At 42.4% G+C, this 26769-nt stretch overlaps 1 protein-coding gene across 1 annotated transcript in view; it reads right to left on the bottom strand.

Moving 5' to 3' along the window:
* Positions 1 to 26769, bottom strand: part of abtb2b (ankyrin repeat and BTB (POZ) domain containing 2b) — a 146355-nt gene that overhangs the window by 48756 nt on the left and 70830 nt on the right. The window contains exon 2 of the mRNA XM_020455657.2: positions 19869 to 20036. Within this exon, the coding sequence (XP_020311246.1) occupies positions 19869 to 20036 (168 nt within the window). The remainder of the gene's footprint in view (positions 1 to 19868; positions 20037 to 26769) is intronic.

The raw sequence follows: 26769 nt of genomic DNA, 5'->3' as shown, positions 1-26769 counted from the left end.
TAGATGTCATCACACAACATACAAGCCATCCATGTCTTTAACCACATCTGGATCTGTAACAAATTACTATGGAAATACATGTGCCTGAATGATAGAAATATTGGAATAAAGTAGGCTAATGCAATTTAAGTAAATCAATTATTTCTTACTGAAACACCCAAAGTCATCCAATTGTTATAATAGGATTTTTAGCAATAGCCTACCCACATCTGGTCAACTATTTCAGCACCGTTTTGTGCTGCTTTGAGACAAGCTTGGGGACTGGTCTTGATAAATCAATCAGATTTTTTATTTTCGCTGAATCTCTGTTTGGATACTGGCTAGCCTACAATTAGGCTGTGGAAATGTTATGATTATTTTGCTCTTCACTCGCAGTCGCTTGGTAGTTTTCGGCCTACTCCCGACCAGGCACGTTGTACAGTGCCATATTTTCCTAAAGAAAACCCTGAGGCCTACATAGGCTAATGTAGAATGAGCAGAATATGCATTTTCGTTGTCATATGAGCCGAATACAACAGGTGTTGACCTTACCATGAAATGCTTACTTACAAGCCCTTAACCAACAGTGGAGTTCAAGAAGAAGTTAAGATGCGTTAAATGCATTAGTGAATTCAATCGCTTTAGCCGACATGTTGTGATTTACTCAATGTTTAATTATCCCTTTGTTATTTAGTTTTATATCTAAAATGCTTGACTGTATGGTGGGCTATGCAAAGGGATGAGGGAAGTGAAATGCCTCGCAAATTTTAAAGTCCCTAAACTCGAGTCTATTGTCCTGCTGATAGCCCAATCCAATTTACTGGAAAGACTGCTGAACCATTTACCCGCAGCATTGTTATTCGGTAACATTCCACAAGTAAATGGTTTAGCAGCCCCTCTCACCTGGCTTAATTAACTGGTGCCTCTAAAGACAAAACCTCTCTCATCATCACTCAATGCCTATGTACGTTTGTTTATGTGTAAATCTGTGTTGTTGTTTGTGTCGCACTGCTTTGCTTTATCTTGGCCATGTCGCAGTTGTAAATGAAAACTTGTTCTCAACTGGCCTACCTGGTTAAATAAAGGTGAAATAAAATAAAAACAAGTGCATCGACGGCGTCCCCACAGTGACCGTGCGTACATATCTCAACCAGAGGTCTGTTTTGCTAGACTGGAATATGTTCCGAGATTCATCCAATGGCATTGAGGAGTATACCACCTCAGTCACTGGCTGAGTGTATAAGTGTATCGACAACGTCATCCCCACAGTGACCGTACGTACATATCCTAACCAGAAGCCATTACAGGCAACATCTGCACCGAGCTAAAGGCTAGAGCTGCCGCTTTCAAGCAGTGGGACACTAATCCGGACACTTATAAGAAATCCCGCTATGCCCTCAGACAAACCATAAAACAGGCAAAGCATCAATACAGGACAAAGATTGAATCCTACTACACCAGCTCTGATGTTCGTCAGAAAAGGCATGGTTTGCAAACTAATACGGACTACAAAGAGAAACCCAGCTGCGAGCTGCCCAGTGACGCAAGCCTACCAGACGAGCCTTTTATGCTCCACTTCGAGGCAACACTGAAGCATACATAAGAGCACCAGCTGTTCCGGGCGACTATGTGACCACACTCTCCATAGCCGATGTGAGCAAGATATGTAAACAGGTCAACATTCACAAGACCGCGGGCCAGACGGATTACCAGGACGTGTACTAAGAGCATGCACGGATCAACTGGCAAGTGTCTTCACTGACATATTCCATCTCTCCCTGTCCGAGTCTGTAATACCAACGTTTCAAGCAGACCACCATAGTCCCTGTGCCCAAGAAAGTGAAGGTAACCTGCCTAAATGACTGCCGTCCGATAGCACTGACATTGGTAGCCATGAAGATCTTTGAAAGGCTGGTCATGACTCACATCAACACCATCATCCCGGAAACCCTAGACCCACTCCAATTCATATACCGCCTCAACAGATCCACAGATGACGCAATCTCAATCGCACTCCACATTGCCCTTTCCCACCTGGACAAAAGCAACATGTGAGAATGCTGTTGATTGACTACAGCTTAGTGTTCAACACCAAAGTGCCCAAAAAGCTCATCACAAAGCTATGGACCCTGGGACTAAAGATCTCCCTCTGCAACTGGATCCTGGACTTCCTGACAGGCTGCCCCCAGGTGGTAAGGGTAAGCAACAACACATCTGCCACACTGATCCTCAACACTGGGACCCTCAGGTGTGTGTGCTTAGTCTCATCCTGTACTCCCTTTCCACTCACAACTGCGTAGCCAAGCACGACTCAAACACCATCACCATGTTCGGAGCAGAGTAGGCCTAAACCACATGGAGACGGTTCATTCAGTAGCTGATGTCTTTTCCCTATGTGTGTACACTATGAAACTCACAGACACACAGACACATACACAGGGATACACAGGTATCAGTGGCGGTCGGTGCCGTTAAAGATGAGCTATAATTAACTTTCCATTCACCCAGTTCAATGTAACATTGATAGGTTTAGGCTACTACATGATACAACAATTTCCCCTATACCAATCATGAGGTTGCTACAACAGGTCGAGATAAAAATAATAATAATTGTAATCCACACAGTGACCCATTCAATAACGTCTTGTACACTCTTGCCTGCATCTAGCTGATCTAAGTTAGATGCAGTTGTATAATTCGAATCTATGTGTTCCCCTCTCACATCTTTCCTTCACTTGTGGACTTCAGTGCACCATACAACAGCTGTCTCTGACCAGGCGAAAACCTTCATACCATAAACTCTAACCACTACACACAGCCTACATCGTTGCCACCCAACGTCATAGTCAACATAGCTAGCTACTAGAACTAACATGTTAATAAACCCGCTACAATCACGCAGTACAGTGTACAGCAAGCAGTTTAGCAGTTACATCTGCGGGCCCTGGTGGCAATACATTGAAAAAACAAAAGTTTACCTTGAAAGAGTTCCAGTGTTGGATAGCCATAGCCAGCTAACATAGCATCCCTCTCTGTTTGAGCCAGGTGTTTGAGTAGGCTAATTTTGTTAGCTGCATCAGCTAGCTAGGTAAGTGAAGTAAAAAAATAACACAAAATAAAGCTAGCTCTGTCTCTCTCTTCTCCTTCAGTTTTGAATAAAACATTTTTTTTTTACTGTTCAACTATTGTCTTTCTCTGTCTTTGAGTCACCTAATCACCACATGTTATGCACTGCAGTGCTAGCTAGCTATAGCTGATAGCTGTAGCTGATACTTGATTGGGTCAACAACATGTCAGTTCATTCTGCAAAAGCTCTGATAGGTTAATATGTCCTCCGGCTAACACCATAGTTCTACCCCAGTGAGTGCTGTTGAGGCCAATGTAGACCTTCATTGCAAAACAGTGTGTTTTAATCAATTATTTGGTGACATTAATATATTTAGTATAGTTTTATCTAAAAAGGAAAACTTGTATTCACTGAGGAGGATAGTCATCCCCTTCCTCCTCTGATGAGCATTCACTGACAGGCATACATACACAAAAACACAAACATTAAAACCCACACATGTGCACACACACAGACGCACGCGCACACCAGATAACCCCCCCCCCCTCGTAGTACCCAGAGTAGTGGAACGAGAAAACATCCTGGTGCGTGACCATGGAGGGGGCCATCTATGAGAAGAGGAGACTGGTAAAACTCACCCCTCAGAAGGCCAGGCACCGTGAGGGGGAAGTGGAAGGGGAGAGAGGCATGGGGGGGTGAGAGGCAGGAGGCAGGGTCATGTTTTGGATCATATAGCACACATTTAACATAATTACCCTTATAGGTTAATCTCTAACCTGATCACCGTTGAGTGGGAGGATGGCTGGAGGCCAGGACTGGGGGTAGGAGGAGAGAGGGCGCTGGTGAAGGGGTACCATAGGGAGTCAAGTCCTACAAAAAAAGCCAGAGCCTACTTGTAGCTGAAGGGCTCAATTGTGTTCCCACCAACCGGCCCGCTCCATGGGGGCTCAGAGGAATTCTACCCCAGGACGGAGAGCCTCTCCCTGGCTTCCCAGCCCTGATATACCCCCTGGGGCTTCAGGGCTTAGCTCCACAGGTCTTGAGGATATGAAATACAGCATTATTGGATTCCATGTAATATTGGATGGATTCCTGCCTCAGAACGTGTGAGCCAATGAGGCTGTTTCTGTTCAAAACATGTCAACAACCCAACCTACCCAGTAACAGTAGGGTAAAGGAGCATAGGGTTTTAGAATCTCATGTTGTACTGCAACAAGGATACTAGTTCACAATGTTGTGGCTATACTAGATATGATGGTAAGAAAATAATAACATAAGGTATTTGTTGATGTGAATTTTCAATTAAAGACACGTATAGCCTAAATCTCTGTGATCCTATGCTTTACATGTAGTGCAAAAGCATTGTGCAATGTCCCAAAAATATCATAAACGTTATTATAACCTGGCAGTGTGATCATTTGAAACTTCTCTTCAATAATGTGCACTATAAGCAGGTTTTAATCTGACTAAAGTTTAGTAAACTATGTTAAAAAATAAGTAAAACAATAAAAAGTTGCCTCTTTATATTGTACATTGTTGAATAAAAGTTTGTAATTAAATCACTCTGCCAGATTATATTGAGGTTTATGGTAATTTCTGTAGTATGAAAATATATCCCCATTGTCTCTTCTTATCTGAATATCCCTTTATCGTTAGCCTGTTTCAAGCACGCCATGTTCCACTAACAAAGTCATTCTCTTACTCTAACACCAGTGTTTACCAAATGGTGGATTGGAGAACCAGTGGTGGGCCGCAGCTAAATCCCTTTGGGTTGCCGCTGGTTTACAGCTGGGATTCTGGCTACAACAATTACTTCTGTTTGTTTACTCAGTGGTTTAAAAGAACATTCTAGAAGATTTAGTGGGATTATTTGCTACTACCCCAACCTACCTCATTATGTTATTCACTTTACCTCTCTGTGTCTCTCTCTGTCCCTGTCTCACCCTCTGCTTCTGTCATGTTAAATTTACTACAAGATCTAGGCAGACACAAGAAGTGTTGCAGAATCCACCCAAAAATGTATTTTGTTTAGAAGTAATAACTAGTGATTACAGGCTATTGTGAAATGGTAGAACCTGCTGTAGCCAGCTAGCTAGCCATGTGTTTTTTTTCTCCATGACCAAAACAAGATGACATTCTATTTTTAGCTGATATGGGAATGAATACACAAGCAACATATCAAACTGGGATAATGTTTTAGGTTACACTGGCCGTATAAATCTGATATTTCACATGGGGAAGCTAAAAAGGCTAGTTATCGTGCTAGATTTTTAGCCAGGATGCCAGCTAGCTACTACTAGCAAAGGGACTCTTCCTTGCTTTCACAAAAATGAAAGACACAATTTTCTTTTTTGCTTTATCGTGTTACCAAAAAGGTGGCCACATGCTCGCACACACATCGATCAACTGAGGGAAGCTTGTAGTAACCTTAGGATGCTTTAACTTATGTTTGCCATTGTACTAGTATACTGGTATACGCTAATATAACATGAGTTATTAACCTTTTTAGAATTGTGGCATACCCTTAAATACAATATAAAAACCAACTATTTCCCCTATCCACCAGATTTTTCATTTTATTTCTCACTGGTTGAGAAAAAAGAAACTCCAACACCACAAGGTCCCATGTTTAGTTTGTGTGTGCGCCCGCTCGGTCAGCTAAATCCAGTTCAGTCCAGCCCAGGGCTCCAGCAGGACTGGCTGCTTCCATACAGATGCCCCAGTGTCTGCTCTGTCTCCTGGGCAAGGCGTGCCAACCCCATGTGTGTGTGGAGGCCTGGAGAGTGCCAGCTGAGAGCTCAAACCAGCGCCATAGCACAGGAGACACATTACACAAAGAGTGCACTCAGAGAGTGAAAGTGTGTGTGTTTTTCTTAAACACCCGACTACCGGCCAGAGTGTGTGTGTGTGTGTGTGTGTGTATGTGTATGTTTCAAGTTGTATTGTCACATGCACAGGATACAGTACAGTGACATGCTTATCTTGCGAGCTCTTTCCCAAAAATGTACAATAAAGGAAGTAATATTGATTACAAATAAAACAAATGTCAACTACGAGAGAAGTAAAAAAGAAAAGAAAGGAGAATGCAGTTACAGGTGTTATAGTATATACAGTTCAGTGCGTTACTACAATGTGCAGGGGTAGGGTTGCAAAGGGAAGTTATATTAATTGAAACTTTTGAAGTTTACCAGTAAACTTCCAGGATTTTGGTATATTTCAAGGATTTTATGTAATCTATCACACGACATCAAGTGGCCCTTTTAGGTGCTTCAGGTTATCACAGGTGTCTGCAATAATCTTTGGCCCTCTGTGTGCCTTTATCAAATGTTAAATATTTGAAATAATTAAGATAAAACAATATACAATAATAATAATGACAAAGCTGTAAAACATTATCCTAAATATCAACATTCAACTTAGTGAATACCATTGGAGTTTAATATGACGATTTCAGCTCGAAATAGTTGGAAGAGTTGCAGAGGTAATTCCATTGTTGATTAGATGCTTTTTTCATTAAATAGGCTATTTTCTCTTGAACCATATGGTCTATCTACTAGAAAATCATGGACAATATGGACACAGATATAATAAATTAACGCTATACTGTATATGAATACATTTATTGAAGTATAAATTACCAAAGTTACAATAGATTGCCATAGATGTTATGTTAATTACCCAAATTACTGAAGATTCTGGTAACTTTGGTAAATTATCGGTAGCTTTGCAACCCTATGCAGTGGTACTGGAGTGATTGAGGTGTGTTAGTATGTGGGTATGTGTGTATGCGTGAATGTGAAGAGTGTCAGTTTAGGTGTGTGTGGCTGAGTGATAGAGACCTGAGTCCGTGCAGGTAGTCAGTGCTGATAGTCTGTGGGAGAGAGGGAGGGCAGGGATCGTTAGCTATTCAACAGTTTTATGCTATTCAATAGTCTTATGGCCTGGGGAAAGACGCTCTTTCGGAGTGCTGGTCCACATCCCGATGCTCAGATACTGCCTGCCAGATTAGAGCAGAGAGAATAGTTCATGGCGGAGAGCTCGCACCCAGTGATGCGCTGGGCCATCAGCACCACCTTGCGGTTGTGGGCAGAGCAGTTGCCCTACCAGGTGGTGATACAATCAGTCAGGATGCTTTCGATGGTCCACCTGTAAAAGTTCCTGAGGATCTGAGGTGCCATGCCAAATCTCTTCAGTCTTCTGAGGGGGAAGAAGTGCTGTTGTGCCTTCTTTACGACTGTGCTTGTGTGAGATGACCATGCTAATTGGTGTGGATGCTGAGGACCTTGAAGCTCTTGACCCTCTTCACTGTATCTATTTCCTGTAGTCCAAAAGCTCCTCCTTGTTCTTGCTGATGTTGAGGGAGAGATTGTTGTCCTGACACCACGCTGCCAGATCTCTGACCTCCTCCCTGTAGGCCTTCTCATTGCCTTTAGTGATCAGTCCAACCACCATCGTCTTGTCAGCAAACTTGATGGAGTTGGAGTCGTGTGTGGCCATGTGTGTAGGTAAACAGGGAGCACAGGAGGAGGCTAAGCACACACCCCTGGGTGGGTCCCTGTGTTGAGGGTCAGTGTGGCGGAGGTGTTGTTGCCTACCCTCAACATCTTGGGTCAGCCCGTCAGGAAGTTCAAGGGAGGTGTTCAGTCCCAGGGTCCCGAGCTTGGTAACGAGCTTGGACAGCACTATGGTGTTGAACGCTGAGCTGTAGGCGACGATAAGCATTCTCACATAAGTGTTCCTGCAATTGCGATCGCATTGTCTGTGGATCTGTTGTGGCGGTATGCAAATGTCTGTGTCCAGGGTGTCTGGAATGATGTTGTCGATGTGTGCCATTCTAAGCACTTCATGATTATAGACGTTAGTGCCACAGGGCGGAAGTCTTTGTGGCAGATTGCCTTAGAGTTTTTGGGAACAGGAATGATGGTAGTCAGCTTGAAACATGGGGATTACAGACTGGGAGAAGGAGAAGTTGAAAATGTCAGTGAAAAGACATCTGCTAGCTGGTCAGGACATGCCCTGTGGACATGTCCTGTGATACCGTTTGGCCGTACGACCTTATGAGTGTTAACCTTTAAAAATTCATTACTAAAGTCAGCCTCAGATAGCGAGATCTGGTAGAGAGCAATCGTTGGGTAGCTCACGGCTAGGTCCTCCTTTATAATCAATTATAGAATGTAGTCCTTGCCACATGCGACAAGTGTCAGAGTCGGTGCAGTAGGATTTCACCTTATTCCTGTATTGTCTTTTTGCGTGTTTGGTGGCTCTGCAGAGCTCGTAGAGGAACGTCTTGTACGTACTCGTGGCATCGACTGTACAGTCATGGCCAAAAGTTTTTAGAATGACACAAATATAAATTTTCACAAAGTCTGCGGCCTTAATGTCTTTAGATATTTTTGTCAGATGTTACTATGGAATACTGAAGTATAATTACAAGCATTTCACAAGTGTCAAAGGCTTTTATTGACAATTACATGAAGTTGATGTAAAGAGTCAATATTTGCAGTGTTGACACTTCTTTTTCAAGACCTCTGCAATCCGCCCTGGCATGCTGTCAATTAACTTCTGGGCCACATCCTGACAGATGGCAGCCCATTCTTGCATAATCAATGCTTGGAGTTTGTCAGAATATGTAGGTTTTTGTTTGTCCACCCGCCTCTTGAGGATTGACCACAAGTTCTTAATGGGATTAAGGTCTGGGGAGTTTCCTGGCCATAGACCCAAAATATCAATGTTTTGTTCCCAGAGCCACTTAGTAATCACTTTTGCCTTATGGCAAGGTGCTCGATCATGCTGGAAAAGGCATTGTTCGTCACCAAACTGTTCCTGGGTGGTTGGGAGAAGTTGCTCTCGGAGGATGTGTTGGTACCATTCTTTATTCATGGCTGTGTTCTTAGGCAAAATTGTGAGTGAGCCCACTCCCTTGGCTGAGAAGCAACCCCACACATGAATGGTCTCAGGATGCTTTACTGTTGGCATGACACAGGACTGATGGTAGCGCTCACCTTGTCTTCTACGGACAAGCTTTTTTCCAGATGCCCCAAACAATCGGAAAGAGGATTCATCAGAGAAAAGGACTTTACCCCAGTCCTCAGCAGACCAATCCCTGTACCTTTTGTGGAATATTAGTCTGTCCCTGATGTTTTTCCTGGAGAGAAGAGGCTTCTTTGATGCCCTTCTTGACACCAGGCCAACCTCAAAGTCTTCACTTCACTGTGCGTGCAGATGCACTCACACCTGCCTGCTGCCATTCCTGAGCAAGCTCTGTACTGGTGGTGCCCCAATCGCGCAGCTGAATCAACTTTAGGAGATGGTCCTGGAGCTTGCTGGACTTTCTTGGGCGCCCTGAAGCCTTCTTCACAACAATTGAACCGCTCTCCTTGAAGTTCTTGATGATCCAATAAATGGTTGATTTAGGTGCAATCTTACTGGCAGCAATATCCTTGCCTGTGAAGCCCTTTTTGTGCAAAGCAATTATGACGGCACGTGTTTTCTTGCAGGTAACCATGGTTGACAGAGGAAGAACAATGATTCCAAGCACCACCTTCCTTTTGAAGCTTCCAGTCTAATAATCGAACTCAATCAGCATGACAGAGTGAGCTCCAGCCTTATCCTTGTCAACACTCACACCTGTGTTAATGAGAGAATCACTGACACGATGTCAGCTGGTCCTTTTGTGGCAGGGCTGAAATGCAGTGGAAATGTTTTTTTTTTGCGATTCAGTTTATTTGCATGGCAAAGAGGGACTTTGCAATTAATCACTCTTCATAACATTCTGGAGTATATGCAAATTGCCATCATGCAAACTGAGGCAGCAGACTTTGTGAAAATTTATATTTATGTCATTCTCAAAACATTTGGCCACGACTGTAAACTCAGGGTTAGCTACTATAGCCTCATGTGCGTCGGCCCTGTCCTTTAGCGTGACAGGTATCTCAATATTAATCGAGGGTTTCTGGTTGGGAAAGCAGCTAACTTTCACTGTGGCGACAACATTGTCAATGCACTTCCTAATGAAGCCAGTGACGGAGGTCTTAGACTAGTCAATGTCATCGGCGGAGTCCCGGAACCTATTTCAGTCCATGCAAGCAAAGCAGTCTTGTAACCTAGCCTCTGCTTCAATGGACCCTTTCTCAATCAAGGGTACATCCTGCTTGAGCTTTTGAATGTAAACAGGAAGTAGCAGTATCGTGATCTGATTTGCCGAAGGAGGGCTTTGTAAGCTTGCTAGTGTGCCGTGTAACAGTGGTCTAAAACTTTGGGGCCTCTCGTGGAGAGGGAGACTTATTGGTAAAAGTTTGACATCGCGTGTTTCAGTGACGCAGCGTTAAAATCCCTAGATAGAATCAGAGCAGCCTCTGGGTGCGCAGTTTCCTGCTTGTTTAGAGATTCGTACAAATCCTTGAGAGCCAGTGCAGTGTTGGCCTGAGGTTGGATATAAGAAACTGTAACTATAACAGATGAAAACTCTCTCGGAGATAGAAGGGTCGACATTTGACCATCAGGTATTCCAAGTCGGGTGAACAGTAGGATGAGACCGTCACTACGCTAGAGTCTGCACCCCATCTGTTGTTGATGTAGAAACAAACACATCCCCTCTGGATTTCCCTGAAGCCAAAGTCTTGTTCCTCGCGGTGCGTGAACAATTTGTTGAGAGTGAAAGCCATGGGGAGTGACTCATTCGAGATCTAAGTTTTAGTGAAACAGATGACATTGCAATTACGAATGTCTAATTGTGGGCAAATACGTGACCGAATGTCATCCATCTTGTTATTGGGTGACTGAACATTGGCCTGTAAAATGGACTGATGTGGTGGCCGGTTTTCCCTTCACCTTGGTCTCACCAGTACGCTCGCTCTCCTGCCCCTTTCACGGTCGGAGCCTGCAAGACCATACGATACAGCGCCATCTTATCTTGTGTGTGTGAGCATAATATTTAAATGCCTTACTAACCGTCAGTGTGTGTATGAACGTAGCCTTGTCTTGTAGGCACAAACAGCAGAGTGTTCAGTCAGTTTTGAAAGAGGAAACCTATCCCTCCCTCACCCTCAGCCCCCCTACACTCTCAATCCTCCCCCCTCCACCTTTCCATCACTTCCCCCCTCACTCTGTCCTTCCTTTCCTCCACACTCCCATCCTCTACCTTTCCAATGCCACCTCTCCCTCACTCTAATCTTCCCTTTATACACACACACCCTACTCCATCTTCTACCTTTACGCCTCAGCCTTCTATCCCCCCTCCCCATTATCCCTCTACTTCTCTTCCACCTTTCCATTCCTGTCCCTCCCTATGGACTCTTTTCAACCCTGCCAGCCCTGACTCTAAACAAACCTCAACAGGTACAGTAGAGTGCAGTATGTGTGTGTGACGTTTACCGCGAACAGAGAGAGCCCTTCACACACCGTATCACATTTCCTGGCTTTCCTCACGACAAGAGCGCCTTGAAATTGCCAATGCCTGGAAAAATCACAACTCAATGTACTCAGTTTATATCTCAACAGTACTCAACAGTTCTTCTAGATTTCCCTCACAGCTCACACTGGTTCCACAGATTCAGCTGGTTTTCTGCTGACACCAGCTATATGAGAAAAGGGATGTTCCAAATGGGCACTTTATTCTCTATGTAGTGCACTAGTTTGGACCAGAGCCTGTAGTGCACTATACAGTGAATTCTGAAAGTATTCAGACGCCTTTCCTTTTTCCACATAATATTATGTTACAGCCTTATTCTAAAATGAATTATAAAAAATAAAAATTATAAAAAATACACACAATTCCCCATAATGACGAAGTGAAAACAGGTTTTTAGAATTTTTTATTGAAAACAGAAATACCTTATTTTCATAAGTATTCAGACCCTTTAATATGAGACTAGAAATTGAGCTCAGGTGCAGCAGGGACCGGGAGACTAGTCAGGATCAAACTAAAGATGAATGGAGAAGAACACAGAGAGATCCTTGATGAAAACCTACTCCAGAGCACTCAGGACCTCAGACTGAGGCAAATGTTCACCTTCCAACAGGACAACGACCCTAAGCACACAGCCAAGACAACGCAGGAGTGGCTTTGGGACAAAAACCTGCTTTTGCTTTGTGATTATGAGGTATTGTGTGTAGATTGATGAGGGGGGGGGAAACTACTTATTCCATTTTAGAATAAGGCTGTAACGTAACAAAAGGTCTACAATTCAATACTCTGTCCATCTATATATATAAATGAGAGAGAGATTCACTCGTTTTATCTAGCTAAATCAACAAAATTTGTTGTAGATTTTTTTAAAGTTGAGGTGACGTATTAAATCAAATTGAGTTAGCAAATAACTGTGTTTACCCAACTTACAGGCTGACTACACAGCTCATGTCACGTGCGCGAGTGTGTCACGACTCCGACCGAAGGTGGCTAGCTGCCACTGATTATTTCCTCCCCCTCCTTATGTGTTTATTGAGTGCACCTGTTTTGAGTTGGGTATAATTAGTGAGGCTTTATTAGTCAGCCGGCCCGCCTGGTTCCTTGTGCTTCCTATAGAAGCAGGTACCCACGTGCCATCTCCTCATTGGTTATACCCACATGGGTGACTGAAAGATGAATGAGGTCGGTGGTGGTAATGCACCTAATTTATGAAAGTTGCCAATCGCAATATAAAGTCAAGAGAAGAAAAACCCTGGAAGGAGGAGAGATGACTGGAAGAGGACCTTGTGCATTTCAGGTAAAATAACAACTCAATGTTTATATCCCAGGAAAAATTAGCTTGCAACATCAAGCTAGCTAAATAGGACAAGTTAGCTAGCAACTGCAAGCTAGCCAGCTAAATTGCCATACATGTTTAATGCTTTTCGACCTGTCCCCAAATGAATCTAATTGGTTCAGAGTTTGTTTTGATATTTTAACCTGCGTGTCATGATTGCGTTTGGTGTGGGGGGACAAAATACATCTCTGCACGATGGCGCACGCACGCAGCCAGTTTGGGTTTCGTGTTAGAAATTGACAACCAAGAAGTCAAATCAACTGAAGCAACATAACAGTAGTGTTGACTGAAAATGTCAAGTTCAGATTACAATTTTAGGGGGGAGGATCTTATTAGAATAATACCCAGCATGTTTTGCAACCTTACATTTTCACATTTACATTTTGGTCATTTAGCAGACGCTTTTATCCAGAGTGACTTCAACGCAGGTAAATAAACAACCACATGTAAATATTAAGAATAATAGTAATGCACTAGGACAGAGTAATAATCATATAAAGCCATAATTCCATATAACAATACTACTAATGCAATCCAAGTATAATCATAATAACTTATAATGTACAGCAACACGGTGCATCATCATTTCTGGTCAACTTTTCCTCAAGGATCAAAGAGCATTATAATGACCATCAGTGTGATGCATTTCTAAAGTTTTTGTCAACAAGCAGCACATCCTTATTACTGAGTCATGATCTTTGTTATGGTGTGTTGCAGCATACCTATAAACCACTATACAGTCATATATAATTGCTTTAGGTAAAGTGATGAAATGCCAGACATACAACACACCATAACCTGTTACTAAACAATTATAGTCACATACGATTTGCCAGGGTAAGACTGAAATTAACATTATTTCTTTCATCACATTCCCAGTGGGTCAGAAGTTTACATACACTCAATTAGTATTTGGTAGCATTGCTTTTAAATTGTTTAACTTGGGTAGCTTTCCACAAGCTTCCCACAATAAGTTGGGTGAATTTTGTTCCATTCTTCCTGACAGAGCTGGTGTAACGGAGTCAGGTTTGTAGGCCTCCTTGCTCGCACACGCTTTTTCAGTTCTGCCCACAAATTTTCTATAGGATTGAGGTCAGGGCGTTGTGATGGCCACTCCAATACCTTGTTGTCCTTAAGTCATTTTGCCACACTTTTGGAAGTATGCTTGGGTCATTATCCATTTGGAATACCCATTTGTGACCAAGCTTTAACTTGTCTTGAGATGTTGCGTCAATAGATGTTGCGTCAATATTTCCACATCATTTTCCTACCTCATGATGCCATCTATTTTGTGAAGTGCACTCGTCCCTCCTGCAGCAAAGCACCCCCACAACATGATGCTGCCACCCCCGTGCTTCACGGTTGGGATGGTGTTCTTCGGCTTGCAAGCCTCCTCCTTTTCCCTCCAAACATAACGATGGTCATTATGGCCAAACAGTTCTATTTTTGTTTCATCAGACCAGAGGACATTTCTCCAAAAAGTACGATCTTTGTCCCCATATGCAGTTGCAAAACGTAGTCTGGCTTTTTTTATGGTGGTTTTGGAGCAGTGGCTTCTTCCTTACTGAGCGGTCTTTCAGGTTATATCGATATTGGACAAATTTTATTGTGGATATAGATACTTTTGTACCCGTTTCCTCCAGCATCTTCACAAGGTACTTTGCATTTGTTATGGGATTGATTTGCACTTTTCGACCCAAAGTACGTTAATCTCTAGGAGACAGAACGCATCTCCTTCCTGAGTGGTATGATGGCTGCGTGGTCCCATATACTTGCTTACTATTGTTTGTACAGATGAGCGTGGTTTTGGAAATTTCTCCCAAGGATGAACCAGACTTGTGGAGGTCAAAAAAAATAAATCTGGGGTCTTGGCTGATATCTTTTGATTTTCTCATAATGTCAAGCAAAGAGGCACGGAGTTTGAAGGTAGGCCTTGAAATACATCTGCAGGTGCACCTCCAAATGACTCAAATGATGTCAATTAGCCTAGCAGAAGCTTCTAAAGCCATGAAATTATTTTCTGGAATTTTCCAAGCTGTTTAAAGGCACAGTCAACTTAGTGTATGTAAACTTCAGACCCACTGGAATTGTGATACAGTGAATTATAAGTGAAATAATCTGTCTGTAAACAATTGTTGTAAAAGTGACTTGCATCATGGACAAAGTAGATGTCCTAACCGACTTGCAAAAAGTGGTTGAAAAACAAGTTTTAATGATTCCAACCTAAGTGCAGGGAAACTTCCGACTTCAACTGTAGGTACGTGGTTGCAAAGGGCATCAGTGTCTTAACAACGCGATTTGCCAAGGCAGGATACTCTGAGTGCAGCCCAATCCAGAAATCTGGCAGTGGCTTCTGATTAAATTACATTTTTACAGAACCGCTTGTTGCAATTTCGATGAAGCTCTCTTGTTCGGTAAGTGGACTGGAGGCAGGGCATGAAAGGGATAATGAATCCAGTTGTTTGTGTCATCTGTTTCGGGAAAGAAGCTCTGTAATTCCGCACCCAACTCACTCAGGTGCTTCGCTATATCACATTTGACATTGTCCGTAAGCTTCAGTTCATTTGCACACAAAAAAATCATACACAAATAGGCCAGTCATGTCACATCAGCAAGAGGTCAGACAAGTGAAAATTATGGTCAGTAAAGAAAACTTTAAGCTCGTCTCTCAATTCAAAAAAAGTATCAATATTTTGCCCTTTGATAACCAGCGCACTTCTTCTGTACGTTGTAAAATTGTTACATGGTCGCTGCCCATATCATTGCATAGTGCAGAAAATACACGAGAGTTCAGGGGCTTCAGGCATTCCCTTGGCAGCAAAGATACTCTCGGTGGATGCTTCAGCAGCTACTATTCCAGGGGTCCAGCAAAATTAAGGTAGTTTATACCTATGTTAAGACATTATAATACATTCAAAACACTGTGTGCCCTCAGGCTCCTACTCCACCACTACCACATATCTACAGTACTAAATCCATGTGTTTGTATGTTATCGTGTGTGTGTGTGTGTGTGTGTGTGTGTGTGTGTGTGTGTGTGTGTGTGTGTGTGTGTGTGTGCATGTGTGTATGCATGTGTCTGTGTGGCTTCACAGTCCCCGCTGTTCATTAAGGTGTTTTTTTAATCTGTTTTTTTAAATCAAATTTTACTGCTTGATGTGGAATAGAGTTCCATGTAGTCACGGCTCTATGTAGTACTGTGTGCCTCCCATAGTCTGGTCTGGACTTGGGGACTGTGACGAGACCTCTTGTGGCATGTCTTGTGGGGTATGCATGGGTGTCCGAGCTGTGTGCCAGTAGTTTTGACAGACAGCTCGGGGGATTCAACATGCATGAATAAAAGTAGTGATAAAGTCAATCTCTCCTCCACTTTCAGCCAGGAGAGATTGACATGCATATTATTAATATTAGCTCTCTGTGTACATTCAAGGGCCAGCCGTGTGGCCCTGTTCTGAGCCAATTGCAATTTTCCTAAGTCCTTTTTTGTGATACCTGACCACACGACTGATCAATAGTCAAGGTGCACCCAAAACAAGGGCCTGTAGGACCTGACTTGTTGATAGTGTTGTTAAGAAGGCAGACTTCTCCCCATCTTAGCTACTACTGCATAAATATGTTTTGACCATGGCAGTTTACAATCTAGTGTTACTCCAAGCAGTTTAGTCATCTCAAATTGCTCAATTTCCACATTATTTATTACAAGATTTAGTTAAGGTTTAGGGTTTAGAAATATTTTTTGAAATATTACTTATTCCTTGCCACCCACTCTGAAAATAACTGCAGCTCTTTGTTGAGTGTTGCAGTCATTTTATTCGCTGTAGTAGCTGACGTGTATAGTGTTGAGTCATCCGCATACATAGAAACTCTGGCTTTACTCAAAGTCAGTGGCATGTCATTAGTAAAAAATGCAAAAAAAGCAACAGGCCTAAACAGCTACCCTGAAGAATTCCTGATTCTAACTGGATTGTATATGATAGGCTTCCATTAAAGAACACCCTGTGTTCTGTTAGACAAGTAACTCTTTATCCACATTATAGCAGGGGGTGTAAAGCCATAACACATCAGTTTTCACAGCAGCAGACTGGAATCAATAATGTCAAAAGCTACACTGAAGTCTAACAAGACAGCCCCCAAAATCATTTTATCATCAATTTCTCTCAGCCAATCATCAGTGATTTGTGTAAGTGCTGTGCAAATGGACCACCAAAGTCCATTTGATGTCACAAAGCCGTCCAGTACTTAAAAAATATCCTCTCCTGGTGTCCTTCTTAATAATGGTATCGGTTGCTTTTATACACTTCTAACTACTCGAAAGTTGTCTTAATTCTCGCTCAAAAAACTCTAAAACTCTAACTCTTTCTAAATGTCTGCGCAAGAGTGAAGGTTTCATAGAGTTGTGAGATAGTACTTTTGCACATATAACACACTGTGGCTGAGGAAAGGCACTACTCCCAATATAAGTGAACCCTAAATCAATGTAGTTCTCATCATATTTGCGCCTCTTTGATGGTCCAACGTCCCTGTCTGTTGTTCGGTGCTTTCCCAGGTAAGGGGGCAGTAGCTCTTCGGCTGCATCAGAATCACAACTGTCAGTGTCCATGCTAGCTGGGCTAACAACAAATACAGAATTACTGATGCTAGCATTGGATGTGCTCGTGGAAGCAGAACAACTTGTGTCATCGACAGGTGCAGGTGTATTACTGCTGGTAGTAGCAGTACTACCAGTAGAGCTGGTATGTGTCTCTATGGACGCAGACCTTACTTTTTTAAACCATTTATCAATTATCGAGCAAACGGAATGAGCAGCAGCTATGTTTGGTTACATACAGACCGTTAGTGGAATTCCCGTGAAATAGACATTTCACTGAACACTAGATGGTTTAATTTTATTTTGGGGGGTGAAATGAGGCTACTCTGGTGAGAAAAAAAACTGCCCCAAATGTAAAGCCCCGTTGGAAAATATAAATGGACTGTTTGGAAGATAGAAAAAAACGTTTTTATACGGATCACATTTTTATTTGGCGTACCCCCGATGGCATTGTGTGTACCCCGTATTGGACTTGACAGCAGCCTGCTAACAAACTATTGTAAGTTGAAGCAACAAATATTACTTAGGGAATAGCGTGCCATTTGGGATGCAAAAATGTTTCATTATTGGGCCCATTCCAGTCTGAGCATTTTCTATGTGGTTTCATGGGTTGGGATGTGGGACAACCAGGAGACAAACTCCAGATGTCTTTTGTTATCAAGGATAACGCAGTTGTCATCACAATGGAGTAGACACAGACTCCTTCCTCTATGTAGACTGAATACTATGTCGCTGAGGTCCTGTGCTTCCTTCCATCTCTGATAAGAGGGATGCAAAGAGCAAGGTTCAATTCGATTTCATTCCAGAAATGTCCAATGAAATTCTGAATGAAAAGTGTTACTCATTTTCAACAAGGAACTTTAATTCCTTGAAATTGAATTGAATTTACTCAGACAAACCAAACTTTAGAGAGATAGAAAAACAGAGAGACCGAGAGAGAGGGACAGAGAAGGAGAAAGAAAGAAAGAAAAGATGGACAGAAAGACAAAGACAAGAAAGACCCCTCTTACAGTATGTGGGAAGGTTAGCAACATCCAAACAGTGTATCCTAGGTGTGGGCGGGATCCAGACTTTCATATCGTCATACCGTCGTTCTCTCATCCCGGGATTTACGGTATTATCCTTACACCACACAAGGAGGTGCTAAAAATGCAAGCAAATCCCATTTTGTTACCAAAATGCTAACAAAACTAGCACAAACTAATAGCAAAATCACAGCTAAATGCTAATGACCGAAAACATAAACTGATTGCAAAGACAGGATAATCCAGCTCAAAGTTATACAAGCATAGCTATTAGCTACCGAATGTCATTTTTGGTGAGCGTAGACATTTACAAGTGAAATTGAACGAGACAAATTGTGCAAATGAACAAAGTTGTGATATATGCTTTTCTGAAGGAAGAGCCGCATGTGTAGATGGAGCAGAGGGGGAATAAAAAAAATGCTAGTAGGAAGCACCGGGAAGAAATTGCAAATGTACAGATAACTCATCCAAGGCTATTTGACTTCTGGCAGAAAGCCATTGTAAGATCTGATGGCAAACATTTAGTAGTGAATTGCATACAAATGTAACTTCATCACCTCATGTGTACCGCACAACAGAAACTCGCCGATAGATACAGTATAGAACGCTACGGACTCACCTGCTCCCACTTTCCCCCGTTGTGCTACTTACAAATAAACTCGTTACTGTTCTGGGGAACTATTGAATGCTGAAATGAAGAACACAATCTGCTTTATCTCGTAATGTATTGCACAAGTTGACTGCAGGTATTAACTTAAAAAGTAGCTACAAATATTCACATTTATTGAAAAACTTCAAAGAAACCATCCCGTGGCTTTTAAAAAAATATCCCGGTATACGGTATATACGGTACACCGCCCAAGCCTACTGTATCTCTTCCATTTCATTCCACATGACAAGAAAGCCTTTAAACTACACCATCCTTGGAGACTAACCATGTACAGTAGACCGCTTACTATGTACAGAGATATCTAGAGTCAGTGATAAATGTGTCTATATTATCACTGTTCTCCATTTCCCACACATGGACTGGCTAAAATAACAGTTCATCTGGCACAAGGAATGCCCATATCTGGTTATTGTCCTAACGAGTTAGAGATAACAGGCAGGCAGAGGGAATGTTAAGCAAATGTTAGAAATGTTAAGGATTTATCCAAATAAATGTGTGATTTATATTATTCCTTTATTTGATCTACTTGATGTTTTAGTGTTTCTTATTAAGTGTCCAAATAATAGAATAAAGCTTCTTTTTTGCTTTGGAGAGAACTATATTCCCTGAGAGATCATTTTTCTGAAAAAAGAAAGTACTTTCACAAAGAGTTTTAACATTGTGTAAAACTTCAAAGAAATCTCATCACGTGAATAGAAGGAAATGAAAACACACACACACACACACACACGTAGATGACACACACAAACACACAACCCCCTACGCCCACCCCACACACCCTACTTTCCCCACACTTACTGAGCTCGGAGATGCTGCCAACGCAGGTGGCCAGGAGGGACTGCTCCAGGGTGCGGAGCTCCAGTTGGGCGTAGGCGTCCTCTCTGCTCTCCACCCCAGCTTGGCCCTGTCCCTGCTGAACCTGGCCCTCTGTGTAAGGACTGAAGTGGGCCGGGAGAGACAGCACCCCTATGGGGTAAGAGAAAGAGGGAGAGAGGGAGGAGGAGAGAGATGTGTTTAAATCACCAATGGATCACAAATCAATCAAGTGACATCTGCTGAAACTGGTCGATATACGAGGTCCTGTAACGCTGCTGTATAGCCCATACTGCTGAAGATAAATAAACATGCGCACACACACGAATGTGAGGCCTGCCCTGGCTGGACACATCCAGAAATAAGAAGCAGAGCCAACTTCAAAAATCAGGTGAACAGTTAAATACACTAACACAGGTATACACACACAAAGTCAGTCAGATTTTTCAATTGAATCCTACTCTCAACTACTGACATGCACAGAGCAGGTTTGAATTACACATGTAATAAAATAGGCATTGCCAATCAGTTCTGACAAAACTTGCTCCAAGTCCTTTGGCAGTTTCATGGGCCCTGGTCAAAAGTAGTGCACAATATAGGAAATAGGGTGCCATTATGGATGCATGCCATGTGAAATACTGAACTTGAGAAAGATGAGGCAATGGGTACACAGGGGAATACCAGCAGTAAAACAAGCTTTGGTAGTTAGTGACTGTCGAGGGAAGTTTCTTTTTTTTTAAATGGAAAGTTTGGTCATAAGAGGGGAGTTTAAGACAGTGTTCTATTTATTCATAAGCATCTTAGGCCCAAAGACATAGAATTACAGAACATTGACTTGAATGGAGGTGTCCGTTGTAGTAATTATATCTCCATGGTTAGGCCTAGCTAACTACTGTTGGTAACAGGTGGAGCAGTGCACTCTGGGTCTGGTTTCGGTCATAAATACCAAGATGTTGCCCTGCTGTCACCACTCACTGTCAGCTACCCACAGTCGGTGTTACACTGTGGTAGGGTGCGGGGTTAGAGACCACCTGACCTAAATTTGAACCCTAACAACCCCCTATCCTGCCATTGTGTTCCTAGTGCTCCCACATGCAATGGACACACGCTCATGCAAACACACGCACATACGCACACACACTGCCTTCACTGCCTGAGATAGATGGGTTCTTTAAGGGACATGACTGGCATTTCCTCCTAAGAATGACCGTCTAGGAACCACGTCCACTCTTGTGTGTGTGTGAGAAACAGAGTGTGTGCATCAGCATAATTAGTAAGGGGAGGAAAGCATAGTTGTCATGGAAATCCAACACTTCCTGAGTGTGTAACCACTTGTTTGGTCAAAGCCGGGTGAGCAGCTGTTACTCAAACCTAGCCACACCCACTAAGAGTTTAATGACTGACTGGGTAAGAGAGAGACAGAGACAGGAAAAAGAGAAAGAACATTCCTTGTCCCCTCCTTCAATTCAATTTCCTCACCACATGTCAATGAAGTTATGATCGAGTGAAGTCGTTACATAACCCTTACCGCATAGAATTCATTTTATTCTACATGACAGTAAAAGACATCAATCATTCATGATGCGATTAGTGGCACTCAAATCGAATGAATGACACTGATTGGCAAGAGGTTCCACTGACTTGAGTCGTGTTCATTAGGCACTAAATGAAACAAAATGGACTGAAACATGGAGGGACAACCTGGACTTGACTAATAAGAAACAATCATTTTTGTTTTCAGTTTCAGTTGCCGGCCCTAATGAACACAATAATTTTGGCACCAGAGCAAGCCCAGAAGAACCGAGAGGAGTGAGGAATGGCTAACGAAGGAAAAGAGAAGGACCGAACGAAAAGATGATCAGTGCAGGTTTGTGATTTATGAACGCAGCCCCGAGCAGAAATAAAGGAGATAATCTCCTCCTCTATTATTTTCTCCAGATGCCCCTCTCTTTCTCAGGAGATGCAGGGTGACTGGGCAGCATGCGGAATTCTAGCCAGTCACCCTGCATGCGGAACACTAGTTCCCATGTGCTTCTGGCATGCATGCGGAACACTGGCCAATCAAACTGGAACCTTGGAAGGCACGTCGATGAAGGATCTGAAAAAATCAGTTTATCATTATAAAAACAAACTCCTGAATAGTTCTAAAGCTGATGTCCTTTCTCTTTTTCTTTTCTGCAGCTTCTCCAAGGATGTGTTCCAAATGACACCTATATAGAGCAATCATTTTATAGTCTATTTTTGATTTTTTTAACATTTTATTTCACCTTTATTTAACCAGGTAGGCTAGTTGAGAACAAGTTGTCATTTACAACTGCGACTTGGCCAAGATCAAGCAAAGCAGTGCGACACAAACAACACAGAGTTACACATGGAATAAACAAACATACAGTCAATAACACAATAGAGAAAAAACAAGTCAATATACCGTGTATGCAAATGAGGCAAATGAAATAGGCCAAAGTGGCGAAATAATTACAATTTAGCAATTCAACACTGGAGTGATAGATGTAAAGAAGATGAATGTGCAAGTAGAGACACTGGGGTGCAAACGAGCAAAAAAATAAATAACAGTATGGGGATAAGGTAGTTGGATGGGCTATTTACAGATGGGCTATGTACAGGTGCAGTGATCTGTGAGCTGCTCTGACAGCTGGTGCTTAAAGTTAGTAAGGGAGATATGGGTCTCCAGCTTCAGTGATTTTTGCAATTCGTTCCAGTCATTGGCAGCAGACAGCTGGAAGGAAAGGTGGCCAAAAGAAGAATTGGATTTGGGGTGACCAGTGAGATATACAGTGGGGCAAAACAATATTTAATCAGCCACCAATTGTGCAAGTTCTCCCACTTAAAAAGATGAGAGAAGCCAGTAATTTATCATAGGTACACTTCAACTATCGCAAACAAAATGAGAAGAAAAAAAATCCAGTAAATCACATTGTAGGATTTTTAATGAATTTATTTGCAAATTATGGTGGAAAATAAGTATTTGGTCACCTACAAACAGGCAAGATTTCTGGCTCTCACAGACCTGGAACTTCTTCTTTAAGAGGCTCCTCTGTCCTCCACTCGTTACCTGTATTAATGCACCTTTTTGAACTTGTTATCAGTATAAAATATGCCTACCTGCACACTTAATTTCACTTATTCAAGTATCAAACACCATCTCCAAAGAGTGCCTCATCCATTTACCAAAGACTATTAATTATTCAGTCCTGTAATGCAGTATCAACGTCAGGCCTAATCTACATTTCACTTATTTAGAATGTGCCTCACACATACAATACACTTTATGGGAGATAACGCAAAGAACATCGAAAACCTACAGAACTTGAGAAAAACGCATGCAGTACTAAGCCAAGGAACATGTTGAATGGCCAGTGAGTGGCCAAGTCCTCATCACACCTCCAGCTTGTTTATGAATCAAAACCAAGCCCTTTTGCACCACCACCAGCTATTGCACTCATAATTCCAGCTGTGAAAATAGCAACAATATTTATTACGTTAGGTTTGTTAAAATAGAATGCAGGAATTTTTGCATGTAAACACACACATGCATATAGCGCTCTCACCACTCCCAACAGTATTTCAAAAGGTATTTCAAAACCGGTAGAAAACGACAAGCTGGTATGGTATTTTTCCACCAGATGTATAAATCATGTTTAAAGAGACAGGTTTTGTATCTGAGTGTCTAAGAGACTAGCATAAGTCTAGACTACTAGGTCTATTTAGTGATATGGGATATGATAAGTTCACTTCCTCAAGGAAAGTGGACATATTGTGAGAGCGAGGGGGGCCACAAACTACAGCGGAGAGAAACACACTGTCTTAAAAGAAAGCACATTCAGGAAGGCAGACATTAGGTTCTCTCTCATTATTATTAGGATAAATCTCTCTCTCTCTCACACACACACACACACACACACACACACACACACAGACACACAAAGCTCAGCTCACTTCAACCTGTCAATCCAGGCAGTTTAATTAACCCCAGATAACGAGCCTTAATCAGCTGAGCCCAGACCTCAGAGACTCATCCGTTACAATGCCTGTTAACGTTAGCATGGCTAAATCCTATAGAGTTGTAATTACTTTAATAGACCTGTGTGTGTGTGTGAGTGTGTATAGCTATACTTATAGCTAGACCTCTCTCTCCCTCACGTGGCATGACTTCTCATGCAGCTCTCAGAGAGATAGTGAGGGTAGAAACTCATTAAATGGATGAATGGTATACAGCCACACTACTGGAGGCATATTTGAGATCCTATTCACAAACCGTGAGATTGCTGCCCATGATTGAACAGTGATAGTGTCACTTAATGTTAACACAACATTCACTTTCGACAGTCGTAATTAAAAAAAAAAACTATTGTTATTTTAAACTTGGCACTTTGGGACTGTTCTGAACGGCTTCAAAAGTCAATGTGATGTCTTCGGCTCAAACAAAATGCTGTGTTCTTAAAATACAGTACTATATCTGTCCAGATAAAGCACATTGTTGACAATTCCTTTTCTTCTTTATTGAATCCTCTCGAGGGGAATAACATTGTGGACGTTTCCTTTCTTTGGCTCGCTGAAAATATCCTAAATAATCACAATGTAGATGTGCCCTATTTTTAACAATCTTAATATAGTCCCTGGAATAATACTTCTCTCTGGCTCAGGGACCTTCTTTGGTTTGCCTTGCTCTCTCTTTCTTTTGTTCCTTCTTTAGCTCTCTCGCATTCTCTCAAACATATGTTGAAATAGAGAAGTAATGTCAGTTAACACATGGGACTGGACTGCAGTGATGCATACTTGACCTATAGTGTGACCTCTCTGTGTTTTGGTCCATTTAGGAAAAAGGAGGAGTGTGTGTGCGCACAGGGAGAGGGCCCACACACTTACATGCATACAAACCTATGTGCACACTCATATGTGCACTGCACACACACACACACACACCACACTCCTGGCCTTTCCCACATCCCCCACCCCTGGTCGCCTTCACCACTGAACCCCAGCCTGCGTCATCCCTGCCGAGCCAGGCCATATCCCCGATACCGCCACTACCACTACCATCATCATCACGAAATGGACCATTTCACACTGGGACCGAGATAGGGTGCGGAAGAAATAGAGAGTCTGTGTGTGTGTGTGTGTGCGCACATCAGGCTGCATGCATAGCAATGATTACTGGATGAAGAATATGTAGAATTTGCTGGGGTACTATGGGAGACAGGGAGGAGAGGGGGGCGGTTGTGGCCACACATTGAGGTTACCCTGCAAACGTCATGTGGGGATCACAGCTACAAATCACAGCTAAACATCACCACAGTGCCTGAGACAACTCCACAAATCCAGTCCCCAAAACTTCTGCAACTCTGTACAAAGCTGGGAGGGGAGTTTGGCCAGAGGGTAAGGTTTAGAGTGCAGAGGTATTCTTTGGAGGCTGGATGAGATTCAGAGAGGATGTCAAAAAAGAGACCAGGAAATATGGATGGTAGACAAGTGTCCCAATTATAAGAGACGTCTTATCCTTTTTATCTCAATCTATACTGAATGAAAACATAAACAAAACATAAAATGTCAGTCCCATGTTTTATGAGCTGAAATAAAAGATCCCAGAAATGATCCATATGCACAAAAATCATATATTCTCTCAAATGTTGTGCACACATTTGTTTACATCCCTGTTAGTGAGCATTTCTCTTTTGACAAGATAATCCAGCCACCTGATAGGTGTGGCATATCAAGAAACTGATTAAGCAGCATAATCATTACACAGGTAAACCATGTGCTTGGGACAAACAAAGGCCACTCTAAAATGTGCAGTTTTGTCACACAATGCCACAGATGTCTTGGAGCGGCAGGCAGCCTTGTGGTTAGAGCGTTGGGCCAGTAAATAAAGGTTCAGTAAAAAAATTTTAAATCCTACATTTTGAGGGAGTGTGCAATTGGCATGCTGACTGCAGGAATTTCCACCAGAGTTGTTGCCAGAGAATTGAATGTTCATTTCTATACAGTAAGACACCTCCAATATTATTTTAGAGAATTTGGCAGTACGTCCAACCGACCTCACAACCACAGAACACATGTAATCATCCCAGGACCTCCACATCCGGCTTCTTCACCTGCAGGATCATCTGAGACCAGCCACCCAGACAGCTGATGAAACTGTGAGTTTGCACAACCGAAGAATTTCTGCACAAACTGTCAGAAACTACCTCAGGAAGCCTCATCTGATCTACAGGCTCGCTGTCCGCATCAGGGTCTTGACCTGTCTGCAGTTCTACGTTGTAACCAACTTCAGTGGGCAAATACTCACCTTCGATGGCCACTGGCACGCAGGAAAAGTGTGCTCTTCATGGGTTAATCATGGTTCCAACTGTACCGGGCAGGCGGTAGACAGCATGTGTATTTGATTTGATTGAACCTTTATTTAACTAGGCAAGTGTATGGCGTCGTGTGGGTGAGTGGTTTGCTTTGCTCTGTCAACTTTGTGAACAGAGTGCCCCCGTGTTGGCGGTGGGGTTATTTTTCATTTATTAAACCTTTATTTAACTAGGCAAGTCAGTTAATGCACCACCACTAATGAGCTGTGGAGCTTCTCAAAGTAATGTTTTCTTCACCTCAAACAGCAAGCAAACAAATACTGTTTTTACATCCATTGAGAATGACAATAGTCCCTCAATCTATTTGAAAAACTTTTTAGCTCTCTCCCTTTTGATAAAAATGTATTCCTCTGATCCAATGAAAACATCATAAAATAGGCCTACCGGGTTGCTTCTTATCAGTGCAGTAAATGGGTTCTGGTACTTATTATGTGTGCTGGTACTGTTTTATATGTAGGTGCAGGAGCTCCACAGTACTTTTGAGCTAATATTCTATAAGAGGAACAGGAGCT

This window comes from Oncorhynchus kisutch, linkage group LG22 (assembly GCF_002021735.2).
Source record: "Oncorhynchus kisutch isolate 150728-3 linkage group LG22, Okis_V2, whole genome shotgun sequence".
NCBI classification, from domain to species: Eukaryota; Metazoa; Chordata; class Actinopteri; order Salmoniformes; family Salmonidae; genus Oncorhynchus; species Oncorhynchus kisutch.
Note: the sequence above shows the minus strand (reverse complement) of the source record. Positions and strands in the feature narration are given on the sequence as shown.